Here is a 27398-nt window from a genome sequence, read left to right as displayed (position 1 = left end):
TGACTTGCCTGGAGCCATCCAGCTAGTAAGTGTCTGAGCCAGATTTAAACTCAGGAAGATGATAGTTCCTGAACAAAGGCCCAGCACTCTATGGACTGCACCACTTAGCTGCCCTATAAGACTCCTTACAGGCCATATCTTGACTTAGAAAACCACAAATTAACATTATGTTTTATTGTATTTCTTGTTAAATATTTCCCAGTTACATTTTAATCTTATTCTAGGGAACTCGAGTGATGCGATTCATGAGCTACTAATAAAACCCATTTTTGATACCTCTGGTTTAGCACACCAAAAAAATAGACAAAAAAGATGTACCTACGTAAGCTTCTCAGAAAACCCAATGTAACAAAACTCTTCCAAAAGTTCAGTTTCATCTGGATTTTGGTCATTCTGTGAATCTAGACTACTGAAAAGCAGAAAAGTAGGACAGCCTAATTATGTCTTCTGGGCTTGGTAACAGTCTTTCTTCTTCCTTAAGTATTCTTGATATTAACTCCTGCATGCTTTTGGGTACAGTATAGCCAGCTGTAACAGTTCTATGTGATTTATGACTATTGTTTTGTGTCAATCACTGACCATGTGGGTAACATAAGCCTTTTTAAAAAAGGATAATGATGAGAATATAAGTATATAGGTTGGTGATTAATGTTATCCTCTTTCTGTTGTCACTATCATTGTTGTTTTGAAAATTATCTGTGGGGGCAGCTAGGTGGTTTCTCTGTACTTAGCTAAATTGCTCCTCAAAAAGCATATATAGAATGTTTCTGGAACTATACTCAAAATCTGTCTGCTTGATAGAATTTACCTGAACTTTGGTCTGCAGCCAGAGAGATCTGAGTAGAGTTTTGGAAAACTTTCTTTAAATATTCTCTATCCTCATATCTTCTTCCTTTGTACTCCCTCACCCATATTAAAGGAAGGTAAGTAGTGTAGGGAAAGGGACAAGGAAGGGGAGAAATGTAAAGAATCACACATACCGGAATCACTCACAGAGTTAGAAGCACCTGGACGCATAGACCCAGAAGGAAATGAAAGAATAACTGAGGAAAAAGAGTTTGAGTTCTGATTTTATAGGGTTTGGGGAGAACTCTTATCCATGTCACCTTTGGATTATTTCATTAGCATATCCAAATCATCTCAAAGTATTGGTAAAACTTTAAAATTAACATATATACTTCATCTCAAAGTTATCAGTAACATTTGGTGTTCTGTTTATCTTACTAGGGATGTCAAGTACTTATATATAGTAAGATCAAAAGCCCTCTGGTAGCAAATCTAGATGGCTTTTCCTGATTTAGCACATATTACTAGGATATGATTTTTGGTTAATATATATATTACAATTTGCTAACCATGCCTTTGATTTTTGGGTTAGTTTGTACATGACTTCTAAGTTTCCCTCTCTAATCTTACTTCCTGTAATTATTATTTTATGCTCACTATTTATAAACTTACTGTAATGACTAAAGAGAGAGAGAATAGTCAGAGGGACCAGAACAAGATACAGCTTTAACATAGGCTGCTTTAAAGCATGGTGAATTACCTCTTGTTAGAGGTAGTCAAAGACCCACAAGCATTTTTGAAGTATTTACTCTTTTTCATGCATTGTTCTAGTATCTGAGAATAAAACACAAAAATTAAACTGTTCTCACCCTCAAAGAGTTTACCTTCTCTACAAGGAAACCATATGTTTACATACAAAATAAATACATGGGAAGAAATCACTGGCAGTTAAGGAAAAGGAGATCAGGAAAAGTCTCATATAAACTAACATTTGAGCTAAGTTTTAAAGTAAACTAGAGATTTTGAGAAGTGAAAAATAAAAAGAGAATCTGTTTGAGGCATGCACAAGTTGGGCAAAGATATAGAGAAGTGGAAAAATAGAATGTTGTCTTAAGGAACAGTAGGAAAGCTATCTTTGCTAGACCACAGGCTATATGAAGTACAATAATCTAATAAGGCTGAAAATGGAGATTAGGGTCAGGTTGTAAACAGCTTTAAATGCCAAAGGACTTTGTATTTTATTCCAGAGGTAATAGGAGACCACTGGAATTTATTAAGTAGTAGACTAGCATGGTTGGATCCGTGTTTTAGGAATATTACTTTGGTATCTGAGTGGAGAATAAAATTAGCAGGGAAAGAGACTTGAGGCAAGATGGAAACCCAGGATATGGGCATAAACATGTGAGAGATGTTAGGGAGATAGAATTAAGATTCAGCAACTCATCAGGTATGTGGTATTAGAGTCAAGGATGTGAACCTGAATTGGAAAGATGATAAAACCCTGAAAAGAAACAGGGAGGTTCAGAAGTGGATCTGTGGGGGAAAGATAGAGTTCTATTGGGGATATTTTGAGTTTGAGATGCCTATAGAACATTCAGTTTGAAGTGTCCAATAAGCAGTTAGTAATACAAGATTAGAGTGCAGGTGACAGTCAAGGACTAGCTAAATAGATCTGAGTCAGCTGCATAGAGATGAACTGATGAAGTTATTAAGAGAGAGGATTGAGAGAAAAGAAAAAAGGCCCAAGACAGAGCCTTGAGGGTATATCAGGATGTGGAAAGATGCAGTCCAGCAACAAAGACCACTTGTATGAGATAATGAGGAAAGGATTCATGCTTAAGATTCAAGCCTCTACAATCCTTTTCAGTCCTGAAACTCCATTATTCTATGAGTCAGGCAGCGAGGTGGTTCAGTAGATAGAGTGCCAGGCCTAAAGTCAGGAATACCTGAGTTTAAATATGGCCTCATACAGCTATTAGATGTCTGATTCTGGGGTAGATACTTAATCTTGTTTGTCTCAGCTTCCTCATCTGTAAAATGAAAAGGAACCTTCCAATAGCTTTGCCAAGAAAACCCTAAAAGGGGTCCCAAAGAGTTGTACACTACTGAAAAAAACATGACTAAACAACTACATTATTTTAGGTGGAGAGGAATAGAAAGATGAGGTATACCAAACTGAACACATTATAATAGAGGTGATCTAACCAGCAGGGAAGAGCTCTGAAGAAAGGACTGTATCCCCAACCTTTTTCCAGGGTTATCCATTCCTTCTGCCAGAAAGTCTGGAATAACAAAATGCCATACTACTCTCCTTAGATCTGTCCTTTGTACTTTTCATATTATACTTTGTATTATAATTTTCTATTTGTTTTATCTCTGCTACAAGATTGTAGGTCTGTCATACTCATCTAATACATATTTGCTGGACTAAATTTAATTAAAATCTTCCTCATTACCATTTCAACTTTCTTTGCCCAGCCAGTGGGGAGTTTTTCCTTATGCATTCTGATTCATTCAAATTGAACCCTTAGCATCCGTTGTTACCATCATTGAACAATAATCTCCTCCTTCCCAAAACCAAATCCATTCACATGTATGCATGAAAATAAACTCAGTGTTTAAACTTATTTCTTGGAAAATCCCATTTTTAGTGGAGGAAATTTCTGCCAGGATTGTCAGCAATCTACAAACTCTGACTTATGAGTTTCCATTCAGTAGGCTCTTAAACTATGGCATCATACTCCAAATGAATGTCACATGGAAGGGAATCTTAGAGGTCACTGAGTCTAGGACTCTCATCTTATAGATAAGGAAATGGATTAATGGACTTGCCTAGAGCCATATAGCTAGTAATCATCTGAGAGTAAATTTGAATCCAGATCTTCCTGACTCCAACACTCCATACCACACTGCCACCTACCAAAGTAACATGGCTTCTATATCCTAGAGGAAGTTATGCTTCCATGCTTTTGTCCCAAGCTCCATGAAGGACCAATGAAAGCAGTCCTTTATCACAAATTAGGACTGCAATTTGTCCCTATCTGTAGAAAACAAAGGGTCTTAACATGGACAACTAGCTCTTGTTTTTTCTCACAAAAGTTAAATCATCCAATTCAAACTTCTTATTTTACAGGGGAGAAAACCTTAACCAAAAAAGAAAAAGAACTCTCCCATGATTATACCATTATTAAGTGTCAGAATCAGAATCTGAACCCTGGTCTTTTGAGTCTGGATGAGGGATTCTTATTTCCCTAGAATCCACAGGGGCTAATGAACTTGAACAGAAAATACACACATACACATATATAATTGCTGTTTGTCCTTCATTCTCGAAGTGAACTATACATCAGGGAGGTGATGTCATGACTTGCAAGTGAATTGGATTTAAGGGAGGGAGGTCTGTGCAAGGTCACCTGCCTCACTTTTCCCTCCAGAACCAGCTGGGTTCAGTGGAAAGATAGATCAGATTGACCGGAGATGGCCCAGTTTGCAATGAGATCTTGACCTCTCTAAACTAAGGTCTTTAACAGGTCTCTTTAACAGTTTGCCATTCACTGAATGGGTGATTACACTTCCTAGGGTCACATATCAAATCTGTCTAAAGACAGATTTGAACCCAAGTCTTCTTGATTATAGAAATAGAACTCTATTCATTGTGGCACCTAACTACCTGTCAGTCAATGGAGTGCATGGTTCTTAAGGCCCCTTTCAACCTTAATCTTTGAATCTATAAATCACCCTTCCAAACAGAGGTGAAAATCTCAAAGGGAAGAATACCAAAGATAAGAAGAAAACAGGATATAAGTGTTCAAGTCTATATGTATACAATTTCTCTTTCCTGTCCTAGTCTATTTAAAAATGAAAATATCAAAGAAAAGGAGAGAATTGGGGTTTATAAAGAGAGAATTTAAATATCCCAAGGGTCACACTCCTTCAGCTATGGAAATCTCTAACTCACCTCTATTTTCTGTTCTACTTTTACTTGTCCCTCCAGATCATTAAAGACCAGAAGCTATTGGTGATTGTTGGAGGGATGCTACTGATTGATCTCTGCATCTTGATTTGCTGGCAGGCTGTGGATCCTTTAAGAAGGACAGTGGAAAAGTACAACATGGAGGTAAGTTGCCAAATTTATGCCTAACTCATTGTTGCCCATCACTCTCCTTCACCATTCTCCAAGGTCCTTTGGAGTACAGATATACCCTACCAAATGGTATTAAATGATTTCCTAGAAATGTAGAAACATAGCTCCTGATTAAAGCTAGTTCCACCTTGGCAGAGAGCTGAAGGGTATAACAGTCACATGGGACATCATGATGAGATTTTGCTAGAACATCTTACTTGCATTATTGCATAGCAACATTAGCTAAAATGATGTTCAGGGTGGAAATCTCCTCTGTATAAAGGAGAAAGTTTCTTAAATAACCCAATGTGAATTTTCCAGAAAGAGAGTAAAAACATAAACAATTTTTATCTATATTCTGAATAAGTTCCTGTTTCTTAGTCTTGAAGACTGGATAAACCTGACAGCAGAAGGGAATTCTGGGCTCTAGGCAAGTGTTTGTAATAGATGCTATTGTTATAAATAATAGATTATCAGGATGCATTAGCAGATTTCAGAATAAACTCTGTTTTGTGCTCTCCAGCCTGTAAAATCAAGATTGAAGGCAATAGGAAAGGTCAAAATTGGGTCATTAATTCAATATTTAGCACTTTGGGTAGAAGCTGTAAAACCTCATTTATTTAAGATTCTACTAATTTGAAATTTGGTGTAATTCATATGAAGCTGAGATGAATTTAGTTATACATAGTCCATTAAAAAAGGAGTGTTCTAGATCAATTAATAGTATAAACAAGGTCTGGATGATGTTTGAATTTCTTAAGAGAACAAATACTTTTCTAGCATTTTAGAATCATTCGTTTGCATATGATCAATTGGCATGTAAATTAAAATAAGTCTCCTAAGGCACAATTCATAAAAGCATAGCTTTTGAGTTGGAAATAATCTTAGAATTCATCTATTCCTACTCTCTCATTTTACAGATGAAGAAAATGAGTTTCAGAGCAGTTAATTGACTTACTCGGTGTAATACAGACAATAAGTGTTGTATACCTAAGTCTTTTGATTCAAATCCACTTGTTAGTCTATTTCCAGTTGTTGTATAAATTTGAAAATTTGAAAAATAAATCATTTTGTATGTTTTTAAGCATTATATATCCCATATAAAATTTAAATAATGTTAAATCAATATGATAAATTATCCTATTATTCAGATTTTTCACTCATTCAGCCTGATCTCAAACCCTTTTTGCCCACTCACCTGCCTATTAAATTAGTCTATGTTATTGAGGCATTATGTATTCTGAAACTGTATTTTCTCATGCATGTGAGAATATATATTTGTGCTGTACTGAATAGTACATGCTGGGTAGTATGCTTAATCTTATTTATAAAACAAATTTTGTGTGAAAACTGGAACACTTTCATCTTTCATCTGAGGCAATTAGGTGTCAGTAAATAAAGACCTGAGTCTGGAGTTCAAATTTGACCTTAGACACTAGCTGTGTGACTTTGAGAAAGTCCCTTAATTTTTGTTATGGACTATTTTTCTCAGTATGAGGATAATATCAACCTTGTAGAGCTGTGTGAGGACCAAATGAGATGATATTTGTTGTTGTATCATACCAAACATTCCTTTGAAATATTATATATAATAAATATATATATATAAAATGAATTATAAACTACAAGCCCCACCACCACCAAAAGATATACAGTTCATAAGTCAGTTGGGACAGAAGCGAAGGACTTTGCTGCATCTGTCTGACAAGAGGTAATTTTGGAGAATATGATTTCACATAGCAAATCTGCTTCATTCAAATCTAGGTTCCTGCAACCTGATTTTAAGTTATAAAGTTGAGATAGAATATCAGCCCTGAAGTCAAGAGGACCTGAGTTCAAATCTGCACTCAGACACTTAATACTTTTTAACTGTGTGATGCTGGGTACACAGCTGCAAGACCCCAACTGCCTACCAAAAAAAGAAAAGTTAGAGCAATGTCAACTGATATCATTTTTAGGTTATGTGGACTAATGGTGTGAACTTAGTCATGAAGCAAAAATGTATTAAGCACCTTATGTATGTAGAGCTCTGTATTAATTAGAGGAGGAAAAAGTTTAAGCAAGATATGTCTCTTCTGTCAAGAAATTTTAGCAAGGTAGAAGATAAAGACATATATATTGATAACTATAATATATACTATGTGAAAATATAATTTAGATGAGATGTGGAGTGGGATGTTATTATAAGGAAGGGTAGACTAAGTCCCTAAGAAAGATTAACAAAAAAATAAAATAAGAAAGGTTGCTTGATTCTTTAGCAGTCCTGAGTTGTTGTTTTTTTTTTTCTCTTTTGAGGGACAATGTTGAGGGTAGAAGAAAGGACTTAATTGTATATGTCCCTAAGGAGTTGGTTTGACTATTTATGGACTTATCAGTGGGGAACACAAGAATTTATACCTTGTCTAAAGATTTCACACTTTGTTGAGGATTCAGATGAGGGACTCCTCCTGTGGCATATCTGGATATTCCATCTGGGCATTAGAAAATTGCTGTGTGAGTTCCAGAAGGAAAAATAAAATAAAGATCCTAAAGAATAAGGAAACAAAGGAAGAGATATTTGAGTTATCCTAGGTGGCACATTGGTTAGAGTGTTGGACCTAAAATCAGAAAGACTCATCTAAGCTGACTTTAGATCTGACCCCAGACACTTAGCTATGAGACCCTAACCAAGTCACTTAACCCTATTTGCCTCAGTTTCTTCATCTATAAAATGAGTTGGAAAAGGAATTGGCAAACCACTCTACTATCATTGCCAAAAAAACACATGGAGTTTTGAAATGGGGTCATGAAAAAATCAGACATGACTGAAAAACAAATCAGCAACAAGGAATTCAATAGGCAAAGAGAATTCCAGTAAAAGATTCCAGGCATGGAAAAAAGTACCTGGAAAAATTCAAGGAATATTTAAGAGATGGAGAGTATCCTAGTTTGGCTGAAATATAATTTAATAATAATGAATTACTGCCAAGGCCAAGATTCTGAGGCACAAGAGCTCCCCCTCAGCTCATAACCAAGCTCATCTTGTGGGAGCCTGGTCTCTTTCTAACACTCTTTAGTACTATCACTTCAGAGGCCCAATCACAGAAATCTTAGGTTTGGATCATGTCTAGCACCTCCCTCAAAAATAGTGAAAGGGAATGTACACATTATACAGATTAAGTATAGAAAAGCTATTTCTTTCCTCAACACAAAAGAAATGCTTAAAATAACCAAGACCCATAAGCACACATTGACAGAAACTTAACAAATGAAAGCAATAACATAATACTGTTATACTCTCCTGGGAGGCTGATATTTTAAAACATCAAAACAAGATGCAGTTCATAGAATGTTAAATATTTTGCATCTCATCTTAGTGCCACACTGTCCATACAGTCTCTTCTTGGTTCACATCTTCTTATAAGGCAGTGACTATCTTCTCCTCTAAAAAGTGATTTAGAGATATAAGAGGTATATCTCCAATACAGACCAAGCACCCAAGATCTCCAGGATTCAGAAGGGGGGTATATACCTGCCCAGCTTTATTACATGGTAATCCTTTTTATTTTCACTCCAGTCTAGCCAAACTCTTCTTCATACATGAAATAACAACTCCCATCTCCATGCCAGTCTCTAGAATACATGTCTTTCTTTCCTTCAGAACTCAGTTCAAGGACCACCTTAAACAGTCCATGAATTTTTCCCAATGCTCCAACTCTTACTGCTTATCTCTCCTGTCCACATCACCACCAGTGGTATATCTGAATATAGCATCTGAGTACCACTAAAAACTCACAAGTCCATCTCAGAATCATAGCTCAGTCATTTATGATCAGACAAAGAAATACAAAGCAGAAGAGGCAGAGGTCCAAACTCAAACTCAGCTAGTTGAACCTTTTCTCTAGCTGCTGTTCAGCAGTAGTCACCAAACTGCTGAGTTGAGACAAAGGAGAAGTCTAGCAGTGGAGAGCTGAGAGAATTGAAGTAAGAGGATAGGTCAGAAACTGCCTCTCCTTTTTTTTAAACTGTGAACATCATTCTTGGGACTAAAGGACCAAGGAGGACACTACTTCATTTTCCTGACATACTTGCATCCTTCAGCACAGAGTCAGTCAGACTCAGGCAAGGTAGCTCTGTACATGATTGGGGTTTACATTATACACGGAGTATATGGAAAAGAAAAATAATATCAATTTTTGACCACCAAGCACTACGCCAGGCCTTGAGGATTCAAAAAGGTCTTTTCTTCAAGGATCTTAATATCTACTTGGAAGAAACAACCTGAATGTATTCAGGTATATACAACTAGATAAAAGATGATGGAGCCGGAGACTAGAGTAAAGATAGACCAGTGAGGTTAGAGTCAGCTTGAAAATGACTGAATGCAAAATAAAGGAATTCATATTCTATACTGGAAGTAATGGGGCACCCTTGACGTTTATTGAACAGAGGAGTGACATCATCAGATCTGTGCTATAGGAAAATTACTTAGAGGAGTGAAGAAAGATGTGGAGAGATTTGAGAAAAGTAGGGTGGTGACAGATTGGGGACTTGTATGCTCAGCAAAGATTTTGAAGATACTAACAGGATCCTTTGGAAATTTCTCAGTGCTTTCTTTGGTCAGGTCCTCATTTGCTTTTCTCACTTTAGTTTTGCCCTTTCTGCAGGTTGGCATGGTTACAAATTATTTTCGATCTGACAGCTTTGTTCATTTACTATAGTTTCCACAATACATTTGGAAACTTCAAACTATTGTTTTCTTACCTTTGCCAGCTATTAGGGGCAGATTTGATGCTGGCACCCTGGTAGTTCAGGAATAAGGAACGCATTTGCCAGTTAACAAAAAGAGATTTGCTCAGCCCTATGGATATACAACAGGAATATGAAGACACTTAACTTCTATAGATTTGCCTCCCCTTATCCCTAAATGGAGGCACATTTCATCAACAAGGCAGGATGTGGGGTGATCTTTAGACATCCAACAAGTTGGAGGAGCTCCAGCTCCATGTAGATGAGATTTTTTATGTCCTCAAGTGACCAGGAAGCTGTACCAAAAGAAGCAGAGGATGATCAGGCTCTGGTGACAGCTTTGAGAAAATTAATCTTTGTTGCAAGAAAGAACCCTGATAGGTTCTTTCATATCATAATAGAACACAAAAGTTCTTTTCTCAATTATGCATAATAAGAAAAATAAAAATAATAACTTGCATTTACATAGTAGGATAAAGCATTAAGTACTTACTATGTGCCAAGCACTGTGCTAAGTGTTGGGAATACAAAACACAAGGAAAATTACAGACCTTGTGATCAAGAAATTTGTACTCTATTGAAAGAACAACACATAATGAATAGTTGAAGGTGGGGGGGCAAGAGGTGATGGGGAAGGTATCCACAAAGGGACAAGGGAGAAAAGCTTGGAGAGTCAGGAACTGAACTAGTTTAGGAATAAGGACTGATGTGAGTAATTCCTCAAAACAAAATTCTAGGGAGGAACTCAGGAAGTGAAGGAAAAGTAAGGAAGAAAAGTATTCAGTTTGAGAAGGTAGCAGGAGTGGAGGTGGGAAAACTCCAAGTAGTAGAAAGAGTACTAGATTTGGATTCAAGAGACCTAAGATAGCATCCCAGTTCTGCCATCTTGGGAAATCATTTTATCTCTGTAAGTGAGAATGAGTTTCCTTATCTGCAAAATAATGCAAAATGAAGGTTCCTTCCCAGCTTGATAAGTCTGTGATTCTGTGATCTGATCTATTATCTCTTTCTTGGTCTCTGTTTCTCTCTTTCATACACACACACACACACACACACACACACACACACACACACACACACACACACACTTGTTTATCTATTCACAGTCTATATTTGTTATAGGTTAGTGAATAAATTAATTTGGAAGTAGAGAGCAAGCAGGGGATGGGAAGGGAATGACCTGATAACATCACAAAGAAGTAAAGATTTCTAAAGAATATCTCCCAAAAAACAGATTTCCCTTAGTCTTTTACAGAGTAGAGATTTGTATAGCCTCTTTCTTTGTTGTCCTGTGTTTTCTGATCACCTATGTGTCTCCCGTGCTCCCCTCAATTTAATTCTCCACATGTCTCTGCTGATTAGCTCAGTCCCCTCTATTTGCCTTAAAGATGTCCAAGTGTTTTCAGCACTGGGTCATGTGTGAAGCTATCCAGATGTGTGTGAGCTGTGGGAATTTTTTCATTGCTAACAATGATGAAGATTTATCTGTTAAGCAATTCAAAAGATATGAATGTTTTATAAACAATGGAAATGCAGTCCAAAAAATGTAATCGATTTTATTTATACAAAAAATGTACAGTTAGAGGCTTAGAGCTAATCTCTGATCAATTCTGATAAAGTCCATTAGCATATTATTATTGAACAGACTAAATTATTCTTGAGACCTGCAGGGTATGTTTAGTCAGGCATATCTTGGTTCTAACTTCAGACTTATATTTGTGATAATGGCTTTCAGTTTTATAAAAATGGCTTTCCATTTTAATAGCTTTATAAAACGGTATCAATATTCACAATACCCCCATGGGTCAAAGTTTAACCACTTAAGCTAGAAATTTCAGGTGGTTGGACTTTGTTGATCACCTTGTCCTATGTGTTGGCTTTGCTAACCTACTGCTTTAGGTAAACCTACTGCAATTCAGGTAAAAATTAGAAATCTCTTGACTCAGGTGTCACGAGAACTCCATTTGACCCATGGATTACATATTGAATGCCAAAGTTCTAGTTCAGAGCTCAGCAAATTGAGGCCCATGAGTTAAATCCTTCCTTCCACATGATCTTGTTTTACATTTTAAAATGCAAAAACCATACCAAATCATATAATCATAAACTATGAAACCAAAAATATCCGGTAGGCTGGATTTGGCTTATAGGCCATGATTTGCTGATTGGCCCTAGTCTAATTTGTTTGATTAGAACTCTGATAGCAGTGCTGCTTTTCCTTAACCACTTCTAGTTATTAATACTTACATTTATCAATAATAATATTATGCTAATAATTTTGTGACATCAATACAACTTATTAGTCTTACTTCCTTCACATCTCTTGAACCCATTCCATCTTTTATCTACACATACAACTACTCCCCAACTTTAGGCCAAAGTATCTCTTGCCTAGACTATTATAGTGGCCTTCTAATATTTCCTTCTAGCCTCTGGTTTCCTCTCTTCCCAACCCAGTCTCCATAGAACTACCAGATTGATACTCCTAAAATGTACATCTGATCATGTTACCCCACCACACACACACACACACACACACACATTCAAAATTTATCAATGGCTTTTTCAATGGCTTCTATTGGCCTAGTATTCAATACCCAAAAAAAATGCCCTGTATATTTATCCTGCATATATCTTATACATATATTGTTCCTTATGTATCATCTTCCACATTAGATTGTGAGTTCCTTGAAAACAAATACTAATTTTTGCTTTTCTTTCTATCACCAGAATTTAACATGAAGCTTAGTACATAGTAAACACTTCATAAATGTTTGTTGACCTGATTTAACTTGACCCTTTTATTTAAAGCTCTACACAATTTATCACCCACCAAAATTTCCAATATTTTTCCATATTATTCTTTCATGTTTTTTTCCATTTTAGTTATACTGAGCAGCTAGCTGTTCCCATTATTTAATATTTCATTTTTTGCCATTGAGCAAATAGTCCCCCATGCCTGAAATACATTTTATCCTTACCTCTACTTCACAGAACTCTTAAATTCTTTTAAAGCTCAGCTCAAGAGTACTACCTTCTATAGGTATTCTTTCCTGATTCTTTTCCCAGAACTTAAATTATTAACATTCTCTTCCTCTCAAAATTATTTTACCTTATTTTATATATGTTTTGTATTTATTTACATGTGGTATTCCCTCTACTAGAATGTAAAATCCTTAAGGACAGGGATTGGGGAAATTGGAGTTGTTAGGGGGATTTTTCCCCTATTCCTTGCAACTATCAGTTTAGGTCATATAGTAGGTGTTTAATAAATGTTCATTGAATTGAAATCAATTGAATTTAATTTCACATAGACTGTTAATAACAAATAACATAGACATGGAGTCTTTACTAACATTTTATATTCCTGCTTGATTCAGGGACATAAACTTAGTCTTGCAATTACTAATTGATCCATTAATGTAAAATCAATTTGGTTCACCCTTACAATTACTGTCAGTCTGCAGGCGTCGTTATTGATTCATCAGTTACTAGCTAGCTCATTCTACTCCTATCCTAATGGAGTACATGGAGAAAACTGGAATTGTATTTCTGAGATTACAGCTCCTCTGGACCTTGTGGTTCAACCAATCTGATTAAATATTCTGTTGTTTTTCTCTGTTGAATAGTTGAAATAAATAACATGTATTAATATATCTTTTGGCTTCAGTGAAAAGTATTTTAACTGTTATTCTCCTTGACCTATATTCACATTTTGATTCCCTTTAAGGGAAGTATTTGAAATTCAAAAATTCAGTGTAAAAAACATATTAACAGATCATTGAGTAGGTGCTAGGGGAAACACAAAGTTTAAATAAGATGGCCTTGTGCTCACAGAGTCTACAGTCTTATAGGGACAAATGAATAAATATCTAGGGCAAAATATATTATGTCACATCCAAGGAGGGGAAAAACATTACTGATAAGAAAATTCAAAGAAGGTTACCTAGAAAAGATGGCACAGGATTTGGGAATACAATACACTTAACTCACAGTGTATGTGAAGACACAGAGGGAAAAGATAGGGCTTGTTCAAGGAATAGAAAAAAAAAAAAAGAAGAAGAAGTCCAAATAATATGTCCTTTACATCCTCAGTTGCTAAATATATTACTGCTAGTAGCTTTTAATTTCTTACAATGCCATTAGGTTCCAAGTAGTTAGGGGAAGAAAAGACTATATAAGATAGGAAGATCCTTGAGGTCAAGAACCATGTGCTTTCTAAACTTCCCCAGAATTTAGCACAGTACTCAGCTTACAAATGTATGTTAAATGGAACCAAAACACATTAAATCCTATTGGGAATCAAATTGTGGAGAACTTAAATAAGAGGGTCAAATCAATGCAATAAGCAATTATAAGTGCTTACTATGTGCCAAGTAATTTTAAAGGATATGTATATATAGAATAGAAGTTCTAGACTCCTGTGGGAGACTGATAAATCCCTTTTCTATGTTTTTATGCATAAAATAAAATACACAGGAACTCAGTCAGTGTACATACTTAGATTAGCCCAGGGCTTCTTAAACTTTTTCAATTCATAACCTCTTTTTGCCCAAGAAATTTTTATGCATATTGTACATAGTAACAACAAGATTATATGGTGATCATCTATGATGGATTTGGCACTTTTCAACAATGTGGTGATTCAAGTCAATTCCAATAGACTTGGATGGAAAGTGCTATCCGTATCCAAAGAGACAATTATGCAGACTGAATGTAGTGGTTTGTTTTGCAGTTTGTTGTTGTGGGGTAGCGGGGGTGAGAGTGGTGGTTTGTTTGCTTTTTTTTTTTCTTTCTCGTGGTTTGTTCCCTTTTGATCTGATTTTTCTTGCACAACATGACAAATATGGAAATATGTTTAAAAAGAATGGCACATATTTAACTTATATCAGATTATTTGATATCTTGGGAGGGAAGAAGGCAAGGAGTGAGAAAAAGTTGGAAAACAAAGTTTTACAGAAATTAATGTTGATAATTATCTTTACATGTATTTGGAAAAATAAAACACTATTTAAAAAAAAAAGTTGGGGTTTAGACCACTCCAGCCCAGGACTTCTGAGCTCAAGAGATCCACCTGCCTCAGCCTTAAGAAATAGGAAACTATGTCAATTATATTGAAATATAGTTATTAAAATATTTTTAAACAAATTCATGAATCCCAGATTAAAGACCCCTAATGTTGAGAAAATGGCTAGAGAATCAGTCTTAGGGTCAGAATGACTTAGTTCATGTCCTATCCCTGAGACAATTTGTCTGTGTGACCCTAGACAAATTACTTAACCTCTCAATGTCCCTAAGCAATCTTTGAGATTATAAATTGCAGATGTTGCTCAGGCACAGTGGTAAAGGATGTTTGCTTATTAAGAAGCTTGATATGCTAATGAAATTCCAAGTCCAGAGTAAAAAATAAAAATTTTTAAATGAATGTCAAAACTGACTTGTTAAGAACCTGTGATTTCTTCAGGATAGAAATTCCCTTAAGATTACAATCTAACTATAACTTGAAGTGTTAGATAGTCACCTGAGCATTAGAGTTTTGTCTGTGAGTAAGCCTCAGTGGTAAGATCTTGACCAGATCTATAATTTTACCCTCTATTTGTAATGTATCTATTTTCATAGATGTATTTTAATGGAGTGTGACCTGTAATTCCAGCTACTGAAAAGGGTGAGGCTGGTGAATCTCATAAGCTCAGGAGTTCTGGGCTACACTGGGCTAAAATGATCAGGTAGCCACATCAAGTCCAAGAGTGATACAGGAAGCAAGGTGCTGCAACCAGACTGCCCAAGTCATTGCATACCAGCCTATGTTGGAAAGAGTTAAATCAAAGCTCCTGAACTAATAAGTAATAGTAATAAGATCAGTTAGGCCCATGAGTAGATACTGAAATTCTAGCCTAAGTGAGACAGAAAAACTCTGTGTCAAATATAGGTGTGTATACACATCTATTTAGAATATATATATATGCATTCATATGCATATGTATACATACATAATATTTTATTTTATATGATATTTTATAAACTTGTATTAATATGAACAAATTTCTTTAACATATCTGGAAGAGAAGATAGTATAGGTTAGCAAACCCTTATCTCTCTGGAAAGAACAGATCTGGTAACTATAATTTCACCAATGTTGGCATTCCTTCCAAAAGTCCAGATCACAACCCAACTATAACTGGCCATCCTATAGGATCATCTTTCATGCCATCTTTCAGAATTCTCAAAAATTCTAATAGAGAATATACTCAGCTTCTCAAAGGACTTCCTCTAAATCAGAGGATTTTAAATTTTTATGCATCATGCACTCCTTCAGCCATCTAGTAAAACCTATGTATGGCTTCCCAATATTTTAAAATTCAATATTTTTTAAAATTCATAATTAAAGGATATGCTAAATTTTAGAGGTTAACGAAAATAAAGATCTAAAATTTTCCCATCCAAGATCATAGAACCCAACCTCCCAACCTAAAATCTATCAATGGGCAAGTTAAGATTTATTCTAGGCACTTTAAAATTCTGTGGATACCAGGCCATACTTGGCCTCTTCATATAATGTTCCTAACTCTCCCTCTATAGCTTATCCTACCTAAATATACATTCTCTAGATGTTATCTTTTATGCCATGGCTTATATACATAATTATTATTAATGCGTGAAAACCTATTTACATATATGTCTGTAACCTTTTGTGTTATCTATAATTCTAATTCTTCTGATACGGTGATGTTCCATGATTCAGTCACATCTTATCATGAGGATATGCATATGCATACATCAATGTATATTGTGAAATGTATAGTACACATGCATGTGTTTTGCATGCATGCGCACATGTAAACAGGAATCAGTGTGACCCAATGAAAAGAGTTCTAGATTTGGATCTGGGAACTGGGACTAAAAATCCATCTCTGACATTTACCCTGTGTAAATTACCCCAAGTCAACTAACAGGACCTCATCTTCCTTATCTGTCAAATGAAAAGGTTCCTAAGTCCCTAAGGTCTCTTCAGGTTCTAAATCTATGAGAGGTGAAGTAACTCTCAAAATCAAGAAGAACTGGATTCAGATCATACCTCTGACACATAATGGCTGTAGGATCTTGGGCAAGTAAGTCACTCACCCCCTCAGTAGTCCCAGATAATTCTATAAGACTTTTAAGTTGCAGAAGAGTTGCTGATCTGTAATAGTAATGGAATTGACCACTCATCACCAGTAGTTATCTATATTGATGAATTCACATCTGGATCCCCAAATTCATATAAGTAAATACAAACAAATATATCATTTTCCCTCCATGAGGCAACAGCAAAGAGTTTTCTTCATAAAATCCTAGAATCAAGCAGATTCTAGAAACATAAAAGTTATCATAATAAGGAAAAACTAAATATAAAACTCCTTTTTAAAAATCTTTGAAAAAACTATGCTTCTTCTATGATTCCCTACCTTCAAAAAAAGTAGGCCTGAGAAAGAGCAAATTAAAAAATTTATTTCCAAAACAAAGAAACAAGACAGTAAATGATAGTAAAGCATCAACCTGAATAATTATGTCTTTAATGTTATATAAAGCATTATTTCAATCCAAAAACCTCATGTTAATCTATGTTGATTGGGTTATTAAGTCAATTATTTGTTTAGAAATAATTGGATTCAATTTAACAAATGTTTATTAGGTAGTATGGTTTAGGACGTTGTTCTTGAGTCTGGGAGAGCTACAAAGATGAAGAAGGTATAGTTCCTTCCCTCCAAAATGAATATATAAATGAATAAAAAAGCTTGAACTTGGGAATGAAAAAAATCCAATAAACATTCATTGCTCTTGTGCCTTAAATGAGACAGAAATCACATCTGTCCTTTCCAGGGAAATGGAGGACCAGCAAACCTTAGCATCTTCCCTGCCCCTATGCATGAAAGATCCCTCATACTGAAACCTGGCCTTGTTTAAGGACCATTGTATCCTGAACATCTCCACATCCAGCCATGTGTCTTACAGCTAAACTTTATTTACTAAGGGCTAAACTCTCAATTCCAGAATGAATTTCTTGAGATCAGGGACGACACTCTTGCTTTTTATATTTCTGTTCCCAATCCTTAGTTTAATAATTGGCACATAGTAAATACTTCATAAATGCTTTTTCATTTATTCATTTTAAAAAGCAATTATTAAGTGTTTGCTATGTGCAAAATTCAAGTTTACATTCCATTTATGCTACATTATATGGCTGCAGATTGTAGATCATTGCAATTTCTGCAGAATCAAAATTGAAAGCAACCCAACGAGCAATACAGTAGGTAGTAGACAAAAATAGATGCAACTCATTAACAATAACTTGTGTGCACAAAATTGTATAAAAGATAATGTAAAAGATAGATGGCATATATTCCCAGCTAGATGCAATATCAGATATTAAGTGCAAAGAAGAGTGCCATTTAAATAGTTTTTAGAAACTCAAGATAGGAGAGATAACTTCCAACTGTGGGAAGGCATCATTGTAAGGCAGCATGTGAATTAGGTCTTGAAGAAAGGGGCTGACTTCAGTAGGCAAATGTTTCATGTCATGGAGATGACATAAGCAAAGGCAGGGGAAAGAAAGAAGGCGGGATGATACATAGTAATCCAGTTTGGCTGAAACAGAGTGGATGAAAAAAAGTATTATATTGGAACAGAAAGAAAATGGAATGCAGAATAAGAAGCAATTAATTGTAGGATTGCTGAGGCAGCTGGCTCTCCTATACAGGAGCCATCCATTTTCCAACCCAGTCAAACACAAAGATCTCCAGCACTCCTAATTCGCTTCAGAAAACAATAGCATGCACATCTCAAAAGGCATTCTAATAGGTGACAGTGAAACTCCCACAGTTTCTTGGCCTTTCTATTTTTTGGCTACTAAGGTGAAGACAACTTAAGGAAAGTTTGGAGAGTAGTAGAATTTGAAACCTGTTATCTTATTGCCATGGATTTGACATCCCTCTCTATGGAAACAACAGATGTGAGGTCTAAAAGTCTTTAGCTAAAATTGACTCACCAACTGGTGGCCTGTGCTGATCATGTTTCTATGGAAACAATGAGTAGACCAAAAAAGATTTTTTTTAATATTTAATTTTAAGTCTTTACCTTATTCTTCTTTCTATAATTGCTCAGAAAAGGGATGTCAATACTTGTACATATAATCTTCAAAAAACTATGTATATACACATACATCTTATATATACTAACCTATGTTTATACATATGTGCACATGAGCTCGTGTGTATACATTTATATATTGATGGATTTAATAAAAGCAGATTAAAGTTTAGAACATGTTTTCTTATGGATGTTTAATAAAGATGTATCTCAATTTAATGCTTTAATATTAATATTGATAATAATATGTAGCTAATATTTTAGTTATATATCCACATATTAAGAGCATGTAGGAATATATATCTATATAGCTACATCCCAATTTAATGTATTGATTTTATATATGTATTATGTACATACATATGATATTTAAATCTCACATATGGATATCTTAAAGCATTAAATTGGGATCTGTCTCTCCATATATATAAAATTCTTAAATTAACATATGTACATATATAATGTAACATAATGGAACTGTAAATAACAAAACATTTAATTTCATAAAATTAAAGAGTATTAGAGTTGGAAAAACCTCAGGCCAAATTTGAGATATCTGATCCAACCTCTTCCTGAAGCATCAGTCACCCAATTTCTGCTTAAAAAATCACCAGTATGAACATCAATTAACATCTTACTCCAGATAAATTGAAGTGTTAATTCATAAAGTGTCAGAGGAAGGAATGAAGGAGGGAGAGAAGGAAGGAAGGAAAAGGAAGAGGGAAAGAGGGAGGGAAGGAGGAGACAAGAAAAATAGAGGAAGGAAGAGGGAGAAATAAAAGTGTTTATTATGTGCAAAGAAATAGACACTGAAATATAAATAGAAAAAAAATAAATATAAAAGCTCCTATCCTCAAGCAGTTCACATTCTAATGGGGGACACAATGCTATGAAGGTTTTCAGGGATAAATCAGATGGAGAGATCCCATAATCCTTAAGATTAAGCACTGGGAGTGCAAATATGCAAGCAAACATATGCCTTTCTTTCAAGAAGCTTAGAAGCTAATGAAGAAAACAATGCATAAAAGGAAGCTAGAGGAGAGGAGAGAACTTGTATGGAGGAGAAGCCTGACACCCAGATGCTGAGAAGTATAGAGAGTATCTGCCCCTGAGAGTCAGCTGAGCATGTCCCCAGGAAATAGTGTCCAAGCTAGGGACTTGTCAATCAAGAGCTGAATTACACTCCCTTTTTTCATCATATCATTTCACTGTAAAAAACAAAAACAAAAACAAAAACCTTTTAGACACTTCAAATTACTATTCTAGTAAATCATATCTAAACTTCTCTATTGGCTTCAAAACTCTTCATCACGGATGTGGCCCTCTTCAACAATGAGATGAACCAAATCAGTTCCAATAGAGCAGTAATGAACTGAACCAGCTACACCCAGCGAAAGAACTCTGGGAGATGACTATGAACCACTACATAGAATTCCCAATCCCTCTATTTTTGTCCGCCTGCATTTTTGATTTCCTTCACAGGCTAATTGTACACTGTTTCAAATCCGATTCTTTTTGTACAGCAAAATAACTTTTTGGACATATATACATATATTGTATTTAACTTATACTTTAACGTATTTAACATGTATTGGTCAACCTGCCATCTGGAGGTGGGGGTGGAGGGAAAGAGGAGGAAAGTTGGAATAAAAGGTTTTGCAATTGTCAATGCTGAAAAATTACTTATGCATAAAATTTTTGTTAAATAAAGAAATAAATATTTTTTAAAAACCTCATCATCACTCACTTTTATCTAGTATTTTGAAGTATACAAGAGTTAAGAGACTCTACCAACTTCACACAGTTATTAAAAGTTAGAACCAAGATTTGATCTTTTGATCAGCACTATCTTGCTCTAATTAACCAATTCATCTTTCTTTAGCTGCTTTCCAATACATATCTTCCAACAGAGTTTGGATTGTTCCATTACTGTTCATTAATATAGCAAGGCTCATTCCTGCCTTCCCATCTTTGCTTACACTTGCTTAGAATGCCTTTTTGACTCTCCTTTGCTTGTCCAGGCACAGATTCTGCATTAGTCCTTCTTCTTCCATGAAACTTTCCCTAATCACTCTTAACCTTCACTGATTTCCTTTCAATAAAACTGAGGAACAACCCAAAAGTAAAAGTTCTGGGCTGCTCCTACCACTCCTATTGCATACTTTTGTCTTTCTTTAATCTAAGGTTATTAGAAAAGGGATGGATTTCTCCTCCAAAGATCATACTCTTGGGTTCCTGATCCATCCCTAGGGGAACGCTATCCTGACCCTAACTGCAGAAGCCCAGCATACTCAGCGTCCATCCAAATGCATGATTAATCTTTACTTCAAACTGTGAGAAGCTTAGGTGAGCTCTCCCCATGAGATCAGTTACAAGTAGATAGACTTATTTTTCTTGATTACTAAACATTAAACGTTCTCCTTTAAGTCTCCCTCAAGACTCTCTTTGCCTTCATCCTCCTTAAATTCAGTAGCTTGTTAAAAAAAATTAGCAAAGCCTAATTCAACCTACTTCCTCTGGAAAACCTAAATTAAACTTTTTTCTAGCCCCCTGGATTCCAAGAGAATCCAAAACTTTTTTTCTTGGTCTTAGATCTATTCTCTTTACCACATGATGCAATTAATCAATTAGCATTTATTGAATGACTACTGTATGCCAGCTACAATGCTAGACACCAGGGATACAAAGACATAAGTGAAACTGTGACTTCCTGTGAGGGTCCTTTAAATGGGCGGCACAGCGCAACAGGAGATTTGAGTGGCCCAGAAGTAATCTCTGTGGATATAGGACTGTGCTGTGGGTGGGATCTTGGCCACATTGAGATAGCTTTGTAATGGGTGATGGCTCTCTCGCTGGTTGGTGTGTGTGTGACCTCACAGGCCCTTTATAAGCCCACTGCAGACAGCAGTCGCTCTCTTTAACCTGCCTCCCTAGCCTGGGGTAGCCGAGTCAAGCTGATGGATAGCCGAGAAAGGTAAGAAGTTTGGTAGTGAACATGTGGATCTTCAGACCAGGTGTTCACTAGGGAGTTAACAAGTCAGGGCATTATGTGAGTAGGTATAATAAAGGCTTTTAAGATTACACGTGGCTGTTCTTGAGTGTGCTATCAGTTATTAAACTACTATTCAAGAAATTGTGGCCAGAGACCTTTGAAGGCCTCAGAGGAGGCGAGCCGGGTAGAGTTGACACTGCAAAGGTCAGTGGTCAAAGGTATTCTGTTGGGCCTAGGACAGACTGATAATGGTAACTGCCAGGAGGGTATGTTACAACTTCCCTTTGAGGTGTTTACAGTCTCGTTGAGAAGACAACATGTACCTGAATAGTTTTGTCCAAGAAGTTAATCTGTGGCATGAGGGAGGCACTATCAGCAAAGGAACTTCACCAGATGTTACCTGAACTTTATCCATGAAAATGTTCTGATTCGTCTTCTCCCAGTTTGAAGCTCTCTCTTTCTCTTTGTCTTTAATTCCCTCAATCTCTGTCTCCTTGTCTCTGTTTCTCTCTGTCTCTCTCTCCCTCTGTGTGTATACCTGTTGGTCTATCTGCCTTTCTCTCTCTTTCCCTCTCTCTGAGGGAGTAGACCTCAGAGGTCATCTCATCCTAAAAAGAAATCCCTCTTACAGCATGCCCAATAAGAATTGTCTTATCTCCACTGTAAGACCTCCAAGATGAGAAGCTCACTACTTCATGAGGCATTTCATTTCACTTTCAAAAAGCTCTTATCCCTAGAAATATTTCCTCATATGGAACTTCTATGATAGAAACTTCTATTACTCCTGACTCTAAAGTCCGATTAAACAACTTTAATCCTTTTTCCATGTGATGATCTTTCAAATATTTTGAGATATCTATGATATAACCCTCAAACCTTTTCTTCCTCAGACTGTATCATTTCTCAGATTCTTACTAATGCTAGGATTTTGAGATTTGTATTATAATTGTTTATACATGTACCTTACCTGCAAATAGAATTTTAGCTTCTTAAGAGCAAAGACTGTATCTTACCAAAATATCTCTGCTAGCACTGAACAAGGTTCTATATACAGTAGGCACTTAAGTGTTTGTAAACTTGAAACACTTATCCCAAGCTAGTTAAAAACCATACTGACTAACTCTCCCATATATATTTTTAATCCAGCCTATAACAAACCAGACTTTAACACATTAAAACATAGTGAAAGCCTTTTACTGTTGAATTTCACACTTTGTGTCCATTTCCAAAATGCATTCTATAATAAGTGAAGTCTCTACTAAACACTTTGGAGTATCAGCCACAAAAAGCCAGGCCTTTTCATATCAGGTTCCTGAACCAGTGCCTAGGTGATAAAATTAGCTAAAGGCTGATTTTAAATGTTATGTGACAGTCAAAAGCAGAATTGGATGAAAGCAAGTTAGCAGCTCCTTAGGATACCACAAGGCACAATGTAAGGTGATGCACTTTGCAATGTGACTTTTTATAAGGACTTACATTGTGAACACCAGAAAATTCTACTTTGCATGATATATGGGTACTTGTTTTTTGTTCAGTTTAGTTGAACCAGGGCAAATAAATTTCTTTTGATGCCTTCCATGGCCCCCAGGAAACTATCTTCTGGACCATGAAAAATGACCTTAAAGCAACACTTGAGGGGGAAAGAGGATGAGTTTCAATGTTTCTTTTAGATTTGTGCCATATGAAAGGGTCCTATCCCTTTCCCACTATACCATGGACCAGATGTGGAAATTCATAGTTTCTAGAATGATCTTGAGGTCCTCACAAACCATTGGAATGTTCTAGAAATGTCAATAGTTTAGCAAATGGTAATTGAATTTATCTAGTAAATAGAAGTTAGGGGGGGGGAAAAAGGATTTCTAGTTAAAATAATGATCTAAAAAGTCCCAGAGAAGTCCAGTTCTCCCATAGACACTTAAGCAAAAATCCAAAAGAATATCAGATGAAACTATAGTCAAGAAAATTAAAAAGAAATACTAGTAATTGACTCATTTGGTCAAGACTGACAAAAGAAGATAGCATCTTGCAGACACTTGGAAAAGGTTCCTTCCAGAGAGACAAAAGTCAACATGATCTTTAGCAAAATTGTGAATACTCTGAGCAAAAACAAACCAGAGTGATTAAGTTTTTGAAAACCTTTCTCAATGGCTCCTAGAGCCATCAGGATCTGATCCCAGGAATGAACACATTCAGTAGGAGACAAGAGACAATTCCAATAGTTCACTGAGAAGGGAGACAGCACCAGATAGCATGTTGCAGAGCATTAGGAGCCACAGCATAAGAAAGGGCCAGTTCAACAAAATAGGCAAGACCTTTGAAAATGCCTTATACTGATTGAAATCTCTAACATTCAACTGGGGCTCCTCAGGTCCACAGTAGACAATGGAATCTAGTCCTCAATCCTGATCAGGATTATCTGATTATGATTATGACTCAATTAGAAAATCCTAGATATTAAACTAAAAGGCAATTGAAACAATAGTGATAGTAAAACAGTAGATTATAAAATAAAATCACAAAAATTGTGGAAGAAAGAGTCAAAGACAGGCTGAAATTAGTATATAAATTCTCAAGATAAATTATTTTTTAAATTGGGAAGGAAGAGGATTTGTAAAAATCTAGTCTCAAAGTATACTACAAAACAATAATCATCATAAAAATTTAGTCTAGTCAGACCATAGAAATTTTGATCAATGGAAGATATTAAAGACATGAGCTCCAGAAGCAATCAAATGTAATCGTATCATATACTAAAAGGTGCTAAATTTTTAATATTTGACCAAAACTATTGGTTTTGATCATTGGTCAAAAATTGGAAAGAACTCTTGGAAAAAAAATTAAGCTTGAACCAATGTCATAAACAATATATTACAATAAATTCCAAATGAATTCAAGATCTGAATAGAAAAGGTCATATCAAAAACAGGCTCATCGGGGCCTTCAGAAGACAGATATAGAAGCCAAAAATTACCACCGAGGATAAGGACCACCTAGTACCAGCCAGATCTACAACTACTATAGTATCAGTCTATGAAGGGGACAAAATCAAAAAGTGCCTATTATATGTAAAAGTGTGGGAGATGGTGAAGATTAGCACTAGTACAAGTCCCAATCTGAAAATTAGCCTAAAGATAGAAATAAAAAGAAGAAAACTTCAAATACAATGAAGAAATACCATAGATTAAGAAAAACCTAAGGAGCAAACTCAGAAGATGAAAGTACCTCTCAAACAAGTTAAAAGTTAAATCCTCTGAACAAAGAAGAGCTTGGCCATGAGGATTCAAAGAGTGGCTAGAAAAAGTGAAGAGAGAAAAAAGGAAATCAGAAACAGTGAAGGAAAGATTAGAATTTGTCCAATAACTATTCTCACTGAAAACTACAATAGAGTCAGCAAAATTCAATAACTACATGAAACAACCACAAAAAATTAGAAAAAATCAGGACTGAAAAAATAAAACATAATATATCTACTATCAAAACAACTGACCTGGAAAACAGGTCAAAGAAAGATAATTTAAGAATAATTTAAGTATTCCCTAGACAAACAAAAAACCTGAATTTTATATTTCAAGGAATCATAAAAAAAAAACTGCCCACTAGAATCAGAAGGCAAAGTAAAAATTGAAAGAATATAGTGTTCATATTAAAAAAGAAACTTCAAATTGAAAACACTAAAGGAATACCATAACCAAAATCCAGAGTTTCCAGGTCAAGGAAAAAAAATAATGTATGCAATAAGAAAGAAGGAGGGGATGGGAAGTAAAGAAAAGGAAAGGGAGAAGAGGACATGATGGTAGAAAATATACAGCTGATCATCATAACTATTTCAATAAATGGGATAATTTTCAATTCGAAAATACTGAATTAAATAGTAACTGAAAATCTACACTGGAGTATCCAAAAGATTACACACTATGACCAGTTTGTATTAATATCAGGAAAACCATGTTAGTTCAAAATTAGGAGAGTGTAGCAGGATATTCAATGGCATTATACCAGTAAGATAGAAATAGGGACTAGATCTCAGACTTCAGTGGTATAGGGACCTCTCAGATAATTTCCTTACCAATGCAGGTCAGCACCTTTTCTATAATTCATACTCATAAGAAATTTGCCTAAAATACCAATATGTTAAATGAAGTTTCTAGCCAGATGTGTCAGAGATAGAACATGATCCTATATTTTCCAAAATCCAAGATCAACTCTCTTTTGCCTATTCAATTCTGCCTTATATAAATAGATGCAGAAAAGGCTTTTAGCAAATTTTAACAACTTTCATGCTTAAAAAAAAAAAGAAAATGTTAAAACAAGAAATAAATAGACCTTTCCTTAAACTATACCTAAGAAACCAACTGCTAATATTATATATGATGGAAAAACCAGAAAGGTTTTTCCAATAATACCAAAGTAAAGGAAAGATGTCCTTTGTCACTACTATTATTTAATATAGTTTTAGAAATGTTAGCCACAACAAGAAAAAAAGAAATTGAAGGGATAAACATAGCTGAAAAAGAAAGAAAATTATCACTTTTTATATATGATTATGATTATGACAATTAGAAAATCCTAGATATTAAACTAAAAGGCAATTGAAACTGTTAGTGAAATAGATTATAAAATAAAACCACAAAAATTATCAGCTTTTCTTTATATTATCAATAAAACTAATCATAAAGATGGAAAAATAAATTTTATAACTACAGGTTTGGTTAATTAAGACTAATTTGAAATGTAGTTAACTTCAAATTTTTTAAGCATCGGGAGTGCCATATATGCATAGGAATTACATGAATACCACTAAACACTTTCTGCATAAATATAGACCTCAAATGCTGAAAAGGTAGCCATTGTTCATAATAATGCGATCTAAATTAATTTACAGATTCAGTACCATACTAATCAAACTACCAAAGGATTTCTTTATAGAACTAGACAAAATTAGTGCAAAATTGATCCAGAGAAACAAAAGGTTAAAATTCTCAGGAGAAATAATTTTTAACATTAGGAAAGAAATGGATTTATCATCATCCAATCTCAAGTTACATTACAATCATCAAAAAGTTTGGTCCAGTTAGAATACAGACTTTTGATCAATGCACAGAGTAGGGACACAAGATCCAGAAGTAAGCAATTTAATAGCATAGTATTGCAGAAGATGTTAGCTCTTGAGCTAAGAACTCAACTTTTGACAAAAACTACTAGGAAAATTGAAAAGTACTCTTGAAAAAAAATTAAGTTTAAATTATCATCTTATACAATATGCAACAATAAATTCCAAATAAATTCGTAACTTAACCTTAAGAGGTCATATCATAAGCAAATTGGAGAAGGGAAAAAATTACCTTTCACAATTATTTAGAGGAAGGGAAAAAAATCAAATCAATTGTGTGGGAGGAGGGTTTAGAAACTTTGTAACAAAGTTCTTTGATAAAGCCTGTTGTCTAAATATATGAGATTATGGAAATGTAAAAACATCAAGATCCATAGATAAATTATCAAAAAATATAAACAGGCAGTTTTCAAAACAAAGAAATGCAAATTATTAAATTCAGTTGGATTTTCCTGTTAACTCATTGCTACTTAACCATATGAGCTATAAAATATTTTCTTCTCTTCCTCAACTCGTTAGAAAATTTAAATTAT

The 27398-nt window shown here is 35.1% G+C and overlaps 1 protein-coding gene across 1 annotated transcript in view; it reads left to right on the top strand.

Moving 5' to 3' along the window:
* Nucleotides 1–27398, top strand: part of GABBR2 (gamma-aminobutyric acid type B receptor subunit 2) — an 802190-nt gene that overhangs the window by 700050 nt on the left and 74742 nt on the right. Inside the window, 1 exon segment of the mRNA XM_074281401.1 lies at nucleotides 4781–4903. Coding sequence (XP_074137502.1) covers nucleotides 4781–4903 — 123 coding nt within the window.

This window comes from Sminthopsis crassicaudata, chromosome 1, assembly GCF_048593235.1.
Source record: "Sminthopsis crassicaudata isolate SCR6 chromosome 1, ASM4859323v1, whole genome shotgun sequence".
Lineage (NCBI taxonomy): Eukaryota > Metazoa > Chordata > Mammalia > Dasyuromorphia > Dasyuridae > Sminthopsis > Sminthopsis crassicaudata.
This window is presented reverse-complemented; position numbering and strand designations above follow the sequence as displayed.